The sequence below is a fragment of the Lactuca sativa genome, chromosome 2, assembly GCF_002870075.4.
Source record: "Lactuca sativa cultivar Salinas chromosome 2, Lsat_Salinas_v11, whole genome shotgun sequence".
NCBI lineage: Eukaryota > Viridiplantae > Streptophyta > Magnoliopsida > Asterales > Asteraceae > Lactuca > Lactuca sativa.
Window position 1 is genome coordinate 149486016 of NC_056624.2, and position 11407 is coordinate 149497422.

The following is an 11407-nucleotide window of genomic DNA, read 5'->3' on the forward strand; positions in this document are numbered from 1 at the left end:
AAATCACGACCCATTTTTTCTTTCAAACGCTCCACTTCAAGTTTTGTTTCGCAATCTGAGCTCCACAATCACAAAAAATAGTATGCAAATCGTCAAAGTCGAAACGGTCACTTGAATCTATCGATACTAATTCGGGTGACTATAGTGGTAGGGTAGCCTAAGGATGAAAATTTTACCCGACCCAATGGGGAACTCGGTTGACCCGCCCTAATCGGGGACAGGTATTCCCCGCCCAAACAGGTACCAAGTATGGGGTTGGGATCCCCATTATGCTAAAACCGGGGATGGGTCGGGTTCGGGTATAACAATCTCCAACCCGCACCACCCCCGCTTTGATGACTATATATATATATATATATATATATATATATATATATATATATATATATATATATATATATATATATATATATATGTCGATCATTTATTGAATTTGAATTAAGTTCACTAAAAAAAATGAATTGATATATATTAGACTATTAGACCATCAGAGATAGAGTCCGTATACCAAATTATATTCCCAATTCCAAGAGTTCATCAATCGTTACTTCATTTGACGATCTGTATACCAAATCATCACTTTTCGTTTTGATGCTTGTTAAACTTGATAATTGATGTAAACAGAATCTGATTATTGCATCTGGTTTTGATCGCTTTCTATACTTGGTTTTTTGTGTAAGTTGAGTTTATTATGTTGATAGATTGAGGATGGGTTGTGGATGGGTCAGGGATGGGATGGGGATGGGGATGGTTCGGGATAAAAACAAGTGAAGGGAATTTGATTCCCCGCATCCGTTGGGGATGGGGATGGGGAAGAGGTTAGACACTCGGGAGTCGGGGATAGGGCATGGATGGTCAACCCCTCCCCATTTCCATCCCTAGGGTAGCCTTAGTGATTCACGTGAAAGGGATGTTTTTCGGATTGTCGGTATCGTTTAGTGGAAAAGGGGAATGAAGATTTAGGGTTTCAACCGATTTGCCCCTCCTTTCTTGTCACAAGGGAGGGTCCACAATAAGAAGTAACCCTTAGGTCCCAAGTATTCCACGTCGACCCTACTCAATGACATGGTCATCGGTTTGACTTAGAGTGGACTCGCTTGCTTAAATGTATTATGACTTGTATGGGTAACCTTTTTAAAACAGGTAAATGGACAAATTCAGTCGGTAAATTAACGATTTGTTCCCCTAAAAAAACCAATTTAGACATTTTAAACCATAACATGTAACATGATTTTGACTACAAACACTTAATATATATATATATATATATATATATATATATATATATATATATATATATATATATATATATATATATATATATATATATATATATATACTCATTTCGGCTCATTAGCCTAATCAAACTGATTAACATAAGTTTGGCTCGGACTCACTTAAGGTTGGTTAAAATAAAGATAATACTTAGGGGTGCAAACACGTCAAACTACTCCTCGTGAACTACTTGAGATTGGCTCGTTAAAAGCTCGACTCGAAACCGATTTTAAACGAACTCGAACTTAATGTTAAGCTCATTTATTAAACGAGCTCGAGTTCGATCCTATGTCACTAAGCCCGATTAGGCTCGTGAGCCTAAATGAGCTTTTATATAATATAATTTATTATTATTTTTATATATTAATATAAATATATATTTGGTGAATTAGGAATTTATGGTATTAATAAACGGAGCTTCTTAACGGGCTCGAGCCGAGCTTAAGCGTATTTAGGCACGTCGAACAAAAACAAATTAAGTCCGAGCCGAGCTTGTATAATTATTTACGAACTCGAACCAAGCTCAGTATAAGAAAGCTCAAATCAAGCCGAACTCGAACTCAAGCCTCATATAACTTAAACATGCCCTGAGCCAAGCCTGACCCAGCTCGGCTCATTTGCACCTCTAAATAATAGTTGTACTGATTTCACAATATTTTTATATGCGCACAAATCGAGTATCGAGAAAAGCTAACCAAAATGGTGAATTAAAGTTGAAGCTTTTGACGTACTAGAATTGTTATGCATACACGCATTTCAAAGATTTGTCATCGTTTAGAGAATATTATGAGATTTGTCGACTTAAAATTTGTGCCATAGATCATCTGATTTCTCCACATTGCAATTCCACTACACAAATTTAAAGGCTAAGCATGAAACTGAATTTATGACTTTAAGAATCCTTGTAACGCACAGCAATAAATAGAATCCTTATAATAGATGATATAATAAAATGTGACCACAAACTGACTCTAACACAAATTTTGGTACAGTAGTAGTAGATATTGACACAGTTATTGCCAACAAAACAATTCATAATAACATATATCACAACCACTCTTCAACTACAAACATCCATCCCTGGCACCAACACGAAAAGCTCCACAAGATTAAAAGACGTAAACGCCCTTCATCCCCAGTCCCATACCCAGCTTCCCCAAATCCCACTTTCTGCCAGTCTTTTAAAAGTTCACATAGAAACATAACACGAAAAAAGGCCAATAGAAAGAAAAAAAAAAACCCAAAAACCAACTAAAACAAATAAAATAAAAACTCCACCTTCAGAAACGCAACAAAATCAAATACTTAGAAGCACTTCCTGTGAACAATGGATGGGCCAGACTCGTCATATTCACCCTTCGAAATCCACATCTGAATTAAACACAAAATACAAATTGTAAAATCGAATAACAAGATTTTTTTTAAAAAAAATGTTAGTTTTTGATTTGATTTTGTTTACCTGTTGGAAGGTGCTGAGTGAAGCAAGAATGGAGCCTCCGATCCAGACACTGTATTTTCTCTCGGGAGGAGCAACAACCTTAATCTTCATGCTACTAGGAGCAAGAGCAGTGATTTCCTTGCTCATCCTGTCAGCAATACCAGGGAACATAGTGGACCCACCAGACAACACAATGTTTCCATAAAGATCCTTCCTGATATCCACATCACACTTCATGATGGAGTTATAAGTAGTCTCGTGAATACCAGCAGCTTCCATTCCAATCAAAGAAGGCTGGAATAGAACCTCAGGGCAACGGAATCTTTCAGCTCCAATCGTGATCACTTGTCCATCTGGCAACTCATAGTTCTTTTCAACAGAAGAGCTGCTTTTAGCAGTTTCAAGCTCTTGCTCATAGTCAAGAGCAACATATGCAAGCTTCTCCTTCATGTCACGCACAATTTCACGTTCAGCAGTTGTGGTGAACATGTAACCTCTCTCAGTCAAGATCTTCATTAGAGAATCTGTAAGGTCACGTCCAGCAAGATCCAAACGGAGGATAGCATGAGGAAGTGCATACCCTTCATAGATTGGAACTGTATGTGACACACCATCTCCAGAATCCAACACAATACCTGTTTCAAACAAGCCATTATTAGTTCACAATTAAAGATATAAATAATCATATAAAGAAAGATGAACTGATAAAAGACTGACCAGTTGTTCGACCACTGGCATAGAGAGAAAGAACGGCTTGAATTGCAACATACATAGCAGGGACATTGAAGGTTTCGAACATGATTTGAGTCATTTTTTCTCTGTTGGCTTTAGGGTTAAGAGGGGCTTCAGTGAGAAGAACAGGGTGTTCTTCAGGGGCGACACGAAGTTCGTTGTAGAAAGTGTGATGCCAGATCTTTTCCATGTCATCCCAGTTGCTGACAATTCCGTGTTCAATTGGGTACTTAAGAGTAAGGATACCTCTTTTGGATTGTGCTTCATCTCCTACATAAGCATCCTTTTGTCCCATGCCAACCATGACACCTGTATGTCTTGGTCTACCAACAATACTTGGAAAAACTGCCCTTGGTGCATCATCACCAGCAAATCCAGCCTGTGGATTTGATTAATAAATCAGATTAATTGGAAATGAAGATGAAAAGGGAAAGGGAAAAGGGTGATTAAATTAGAAAGGAAAAAAGGTAAAAAAGTAGAAAATGATACTAACCTTCACCATTCCAGTTCCATTGTCGCAAACAAGGGGCTGAATATCCTCGGTATCGGCCATTTTCTATAAGACTGCAAGCAAACAGGTTATTAGATCATGTAAGGATTCATTGTTCATACAACTAATATACAAACATGAAGTAAAAGATAAAGAATTATTCTCAATTGCGCACAGAAGAGATCTATCCAAGTGGACTTTGGCTCAATTGTACCAAATCTGGAAAACAGTTACGGTTTTGAGATCTGAGTCAAAACGCTACTCAAAACCCAACAATTAATGGTAAAAACGACATGAAACTACACCAACCAAACACATCCGAGTAACTAAATACGAAACGAATCACAAACGGATTTTCACAGTTCTAAGCACACGATTCAAGCAAATCGCGGATACTAGCACAGATCGCAGTAATCGGAATGAATTAACCTACAGATCTGGTAACTTCAGATTACAAAGGCTACATGCTTTTCGTCAAACATGAACCAAAGATAACAGATCTATAGAAATCGGAATCAGATCAAGCAACCGGAACATCTAGTCAGATAGAGCGAGAAGTAACAAGTAAAAACAATGAATTTTCTGTAATCTGAAATGATTACAACTAGAATAACTCCAATTAATCAAAAAAAGAAAAGGAATTCACGAGATTTAGATTTCAACTGCTAGAAACCTACCAAAAACAAGAGTCAAAGTAAAGTAAACGGGGTTTGAAGAATTACCAGAATGAAAAACAGATCGAAGATAAAGACGAGGGAGATCGAACGAAGCAGAAGCCGATCTGGAGAAGAAGGACGCCGGGGAAGTTGAACCCTAGCCCTCAGCTCTCGTTTGCTCCTGCTTTGAATTTTTGGAAATGGGAAAGAAAGGGGAGGTAGGGGAGAGAGTATATGGAGAAAGAGGGGGAATCATTCAGACCACGAGAAAAGATAGAGTGACCTGGCGTTGACAGCCTTTCATCTTGCCAACCGTACGATCTACACGCTGTTTCTTAATTATCCGTCCGATCAGTCTCTGCTACTTTTATCTTTAGGGTTAAAGTGAAATTAGAAAAATAAAATTAGGCATTAAAATAAAATTATTAACATTTGGATCTCAAAAAAATAGATTTCTTCTAATCTTTATTTTATTCCTTAAAGTCAAAATTAGACAATAATTTAAATTTTATGATCATATATTAAATTTCATTGAGTTATAAAATATCACTAAAGTTTTTTTTAATGGAGTCTCTCATTTGAAAATTTTGAAAAAAAAAACAAATTAATCAAAAATAACAAATTCAATGATCTTTTACGATTTAAACAAAGCTTATGAACTAAATAATCATAAATTTGATAGTATAGTTATAATGTTACATATATACAAATATTAAATGTCTTATTTTTAAATATGATTATCTTTATATCTATTTCGCTTTTCATTTAAACATGATTTGAAAACTTTGTAAAAGAAATAATTTTTTTTTGCTAATATATAAGAAATTAATTCATCGAACCTCAAACCTCAAAAATTAGATTTGCATCAATATGCAGAAGTTTATAGCATTTTGACCACCAAATTAGCATTGAAATTTGACTTTTAACGTAACACTTACAGGAGTGGCCTCATCACCCTTCTCGCCAAAGTCGTCGATATGATTTGGTTTACATGCCTTACTTTTTTACTAAACTCTAGTATATCTCTCTTGTTTAACTAAGCATGTCAATGTTAAATATGTACACATTAAAAGAATGTGATCATTAATGATTAACAGATCTGAATGTATAAAAAAAACTAAAATACGACAAACTAATAATAAAAAAATGTTAAGATCGAAATTATACACTAAACTACCGAATTTGTGTTCATTCGGTGTTTAGTTGTAAGCATCGCTAAACTTGTGGTTTTTTAATTCAAAGTGGTATTTATAACTGATGATAGCAAGTTTAAAAACCATTTTTGTAACGCTCCAAAATAAGACCATACAATCTTTTTCATTTTTAGATTTAACAAACATCAAACCATATCATTATCATAATACCCAAGTTATCAAAATGTATCGATACATCATCAATATCAGAGTAAAACACAAAATACAAAATCGGGTGGTGTGTGCTCTGGACTAATAAACATTGTACCTATGGGATAGAGGAAAAGGAAAAAACCGAATATTTCACATAGTGCTTTTAATCAATCTGATTTATTTCGTATCCTTCGCTCGATGAGAAAATGAGTCCAATTCTAAAGGATCAAACTTATGGGACTTAAGGAATAATATAAAAAAGAGAGGCAAAAATATTGATATTAAATAAAAATCAATAAAATAAGTAAATAAAAATGAAAATAAAATAAGTAAATAAAAATGAAGTAGAAGAACTCAGATTCCAAATAAACAAATTCAAACTTGAAAAGGATCTTTCTGATTCTCGAAGAATGAGGGGCAAGGGGGAATTTTTCCCTTTGGAACCAGAAGTATCTAAAACATAAACTGAAAATTGTAAGCACAAATCTTAGTGAGTTCCCCAAGATATTACATACCATACATAATAAACACATAATGGGCCCCACCCATCATCAGACCTCGCTCAGTATACAGATCGGGCCCCGTCCGGCATACATATAAACATATAACACATAAATACACACACATGCAATAATCACAAAGATACATAGCATACAAAATGGTCATCGAGCCCCACCCGGTAAGCATAAGAGTACATAACACATGCAAGAGTCATGCAAACATCTAGCATCATAACATAACAAAATCATGGGTTAGCATTGGTGCCTTCGACCCACTAAACACAGTAAGGAAACTCACCTCGCACTGTCGAAGCTCACAGAAAGGATCTCTAGCTGTTGGCCTGTTAAAATCCTTGCGTTGTCAATACCATTGACATCCAATTCATAATTGGATTCCAATCCATAACCAATAGTCCAAAAATTAGGGTAAAAAGACCATTTCACCCCTTACCTAGCTTGGACCAAGACTAAGGCCCAAACCTACAGTCTGAAAGGCCCAATTCCAAATTAATCCTCCAAGGCCCCATCATGGCCCAATTTTCCAAATTAGGTCCAATCCCATTCATGGGCCTTTTCCAAGAGAATCCAAAACAAGCATCGGCCCAAAAACTTGATGGCCCAACAAGGCCCTAAGCATCTAAGTCCAAAAATGGCCCAAACCGAAGCCCAAGCATCTGAGGCCCAACCTGTTGAGTACACGGGGCGTACTCAGCACGTATGCGCAGTGTAATCGCTTTAGGGCTTGTACGCTAAGCATACCTGCTTGTACACCCAACGTACTCCTCCCATATGGCCAACTTCCATTTTCCAGCTCTTAATCGATTAAGACCTCCATCCAAACTCACATTTGACTTCCTTAAGATGGTTTATCACGTAAAGTTGCCAACTTTAAGTGCATGCATGGCTTAATGAGGCTCTTAGAGGTCAAAAGAGCTTAATAAATGACTTAATGCATGCATGAGACCATAAACACCATAAAGTTTGCACCTTTAAGCATAAGGAACCCTCCAAACATCCAGATCTACAAGATTTAGCTTCTAAAACGGCCTTAACCCATCTAGACCATCCAAAAAGGGACAAAGAATCATAAACCATAACATGAAGAGATCTAAACAAAGAGTAGACAAGGTATGAGCTTTATACCTCAAAAGTCACCACAAGATGGAGCTAAATCTGGATCTCTAAGCTTCCCCCCAATGAATGAGTCTTCCAACTTCTTCTTCTAACACTTCAAGGAGTACAAAACACCAAAAATCAAGACCAGGGCTCAAGAACACTCAAAGATGTTATTAGGGTTCGAGATTAGGGTTTTAGGGCAATGGAGGCTGATAAAGAGGTCATCCCTAAGGACTTAAGGAGCTTATATAGGGTGTAACAGCCCTAAATTAGGGTTTTCATTAACCCCCCGTATGCCATGCGTAATCCTCATGCGCCCAGCGTACGAGGCCTCAGTCCCACGATCAACACCACTTAGTATGCTAAGTGTACCATTTGGTACACCTCGCGTACTAGCTGCTCAGCTAGTACGCTAAGCGTACCCAATGGTACACCCCGCGTACTAACCCGAAGGACCAAATTGCAATATTTTGAACTGAAAATAGCTAAAAGGAAACATACCCCAATTCAAGTGTTATAATTCTCCCCCACTTGAATCAGACTTCATCCTCAAATTCCGCTGCTCCAAATAACTCTAGATAGTGCTCCCTCATCTCATCTTACGGCTCCCAAGTCCATTATGAACCCTTTCGGTGCTGCCATTGCACCTTCGCCAATTTTACAACCTTGTTCCTCAAGGTTTTCATCTTCTGATCCAGAATCATCACCGGTCTCTCAATATAATTCAGGCGGTCATCCACCTGAAAATCCTCCAATGGAACCACTACAGAATCATCTACTAAGCACTTCCGTAACTGAGAGACATGGAACGTGCTGTGAATCTGACTGAGCTCATCAGGAAGATCCAAGCGATAAGCAACCCGGCCCACCCGAGCCAAAACCCCAAAGGACCAATATACTTGGGGCCTCTTTATCAATAACATCATAAATTGTCCCTATATTTGTGAAATGACAAAAATGTCCTTCAGTTAATGGAAAAAAGTTAACGAAGTTACCAATAAGGACCGATTGTCAAAAGTTTTGAAAGCATAGAGACCATCTATGATTTTTTAAACCACGAGACTAAATTTCAGATCTGAAGAAACCATAGGGACCATTTATGATGTTTTTTCTAAGTTATATATGATCCGATGACAGATTAACCGTAAGTAGTCAATACAAAAATCAATTGTAATAAGTTTAAAAAAATCTTCATTTAAGATGCTCTAAGTGGAGTCTAGTATTATTTATTTTAAAAGAAAACTTATAAAAAAAATAAAAGACTCCAGCATTTATACGTTAATATATCGTGATATACACTAACAATTAGATATTTATATCTAAAGTTCATATATTAAGTTTAAGCTTATCACTGTATCACAAATTTTATCTAACTCGTGAACAAGTATATTAAGATGTATTTTCGATTTTAAATTCATAACTACTAAATTTTGGTGGGATTTTGAGAAATACAAAGTTTTTTTTTTTAAATTCAATTTTAACTAAAGGTGAAGATCCAAACATATAAATTAATTTAAAAATAATTTGAAAAAGACCATTAATATAACATTTCACACTAGGGATGAGAGTGGGTCCAAACTCAGACCGGTAGACCCGGACCCAGAAAACCCAAGAATCGGTTAACGAGATTTTGTAGGAACGGTATATAGGAATCGGTTCCGGTTCCGGTTCGGTTTCGGGTAACGTACCGGGTAAAGTGAGTCTAGAACTGGAAACATTAAAATGGATCGGGTGGAACCGGGTAAAGTGGGTCTAGAACTGGAAAACCCGGGAAATCCGGAATTTTTTGGTAATTATTTAGTGTTGAACTTTGAGAATTTTTAACTTTGATATCTCAACTTCGGGGGACTGTAAGTGATTAAATATTAAACCAAACATGACAAAATTATAGTAAAAAATCATGTACAAACTCCAAACTACACGTTGCAAAAAAAATCTCATGTTAATCCGACTTCAGACGAATTAAATAAGCATTTTTAAATTTTCACAAAATATAAAAATAAAGCTGAAAAACAGAAAATTCATAGCATTGATATCTCAACTTTAGGGGATTGTAAGTCAATGAAAATGAAACAAAAAATGACAAAATTATAGTCTAAAATCATGTACAAACTCTAAACTACACGTTACAAAAAACCTCATGATAATCCGTCTTCAAATGAATTAGATATGCATTTTTAAAATTTCACAAAATATAAAAATAAAAGTTGAAAAACAGAAAATTCACATATTTGATATCCCGACTTTTGGGGGACTGTAAGTCAATGAATACGAAACCAAAAATGACAAAATTATAATTTAAAATCATGTATAAACTCTAGACTACACTTTGGAAAATCTCGCATGTTATTTTGACTTCAAACGAATTAGATATGAATGTTCTAAAACATTTACATAATACAAAAAAAATCTGAAAAACATAAAGTGTACAACTTTGATATCCTGACTTTCAGGGAGTGTAAGTCAATGAATATTAACTCAAAATGACAAAATTATAATCTAAAATCATGTATAAACTATAATAAAGTACACTTTGAAATAAACCTCATGCCAATCCGACTTCAAACGATTGAGATATTCATATTTTAAACTTTTCATAGAAACTGGTTCCGGTTCCTAACATGGTTCCAGTTCTTAAACCGATTTACCTGGACCCGAAGGACCCGGAACCTAGATAAAGTCATTCTTTAAACCCGGGACCCGGACCGGTTCTACATATTCTAGTTCCGGTTCCGGTCCAATTCTGGTTCCGGTTCTAAATCTCATCCCTATTTCACACTATTAAGTTTATATGTTGTAAAATAGTTCTTATTTTACGAATTATAATGTATAAATATGCGACTAAACCGATAGATTTAACTATATAGTCATATAAATATACTACTGTAACATCCCAAGTTCAGAAGCAAGAAGTTGAAGGGTGCTAAGTGAAAATAAAGGAAGGGACTCGGCGAGTAAGTCTCTTGACTCGTCGAGTCGAAGCGGGTGTCGGGCACGTGGTTAAGTGGCCTGACTCGCCGACTCGGCGGCTGGACTCGACGAGTCCGTGCTGGACGAGGAAAACCCTAATCTTCGGGTTTGCACCCTATTTAAAGGGCTTAATGTCCTCCCCTCAGCTCCCTTAGCCCCCTTCGAGATCCAGAAACCCTAGAATCGTGAGTGAGAGCCCTTGGAAGCAATTTGGAGCTTAGATAAGTGATTTGGTGAAGAGAACTTGAGGATCAAGAAACTTGGATCAAGAAGATTTGTGGAGATTCGGATTACTCTTTAGTAAGAGGTCGTTTTGGAGGTAATGAATCGTTATCCTTGGCTTTCTCCTTGATAGATCCATCTTTCATGGAGTTTTAGGGTTTGTTTGGAGATAATATGTTTGGATTTTGGTGCATGAGTTAGATCTGGAGTTGAAACTCCAGATCTGAGCTCTATTTGGATCAAAGATGCAAAAAGCCCTTTTAGTTGCTATGCAAAAGCCTTTCCCCATGAGTTAAGTTCCTTTCTAGCTTGGTTTTTTGTACTATGGGACATGAAGCATGTAAAGGTAGAAACTTTATGTTGCTAATGCACTCTAGGGACCCAGATCTATTGTTTGGAGCAATGGAGTAGCTCTGTATCTTTCGGATATGAGAATGCACGTATGAACTCGGCGAGTCTGGGAGATGACTCGGCGAGTTGGGCCAGGGTTTCAGGCATTAAGTCGCGTAGTGACTCGGCGAGAGCATGAGTGGACTCGGCGATTCATATGAAGATGGACATGGCCTCGACGCGTTGGAAAAAACAACTCGGAAAGTCTATTAAAGATTGTCGTGGACTCGGCGAGTCTGTTCTTGGACTCGGCGAGTCTGGTCGCAGAACCC

At 36.8% G+C, this 11407-nt stretch overlaps 1 protein-coding gene across 1 annotated transcript; it reads right to left on the bottom strand.

Moving 5' to 3' along the window:
- Positions 1-2193: 2193 nt before the first annotated feature.
- Positions 2194-4817, bottom strand: LOC111909684 (actin-7). The gene is made up of 5 exons (XM_023905463.3): positions 4658-4817; positions 3939-4009; positions 3431-3824; positions 2735-3348; positions 2194-2646 (listed from the first exon to the last, which is right to left on the bottom strand). Exons 2-5 carry the CDS (start codon positions 3996-3998, stop codon positions 2581-2583), a joined length of 1134 nt encoding a protein of 377 aa, XP_023761231.1. The 5' UTR covers positions 3999-4009; positions 4658-4817; the 3' UTR covers positions 2194-2580.
- Positions 4818-11407: the final 6590 nt, after the last annotated feature.

Coding starts and splice junctions, on each gene's coding strand:
- LOC111909684 (XM_023905463.3), bottom strand. CDS start 3,998: ATGGCCGATACCGAGGATATTCAGCCCCTTGTTTGCGACAATGGAACT. Junction 3,349..3,430: donor TGCCAGTGGTCGAACAACTG/GTCAGTCTTTTA, acceptor TGTTTGAAACAG/GTATTGTGTTGGATTCTGGA. Junction 2,647..2,734: donor CACTCAGCACCTTCCAACAG/GTAAACAAAATC, acceptor TGTTTAATTCAG/ATGTGGATTTCGAAGGGTGA.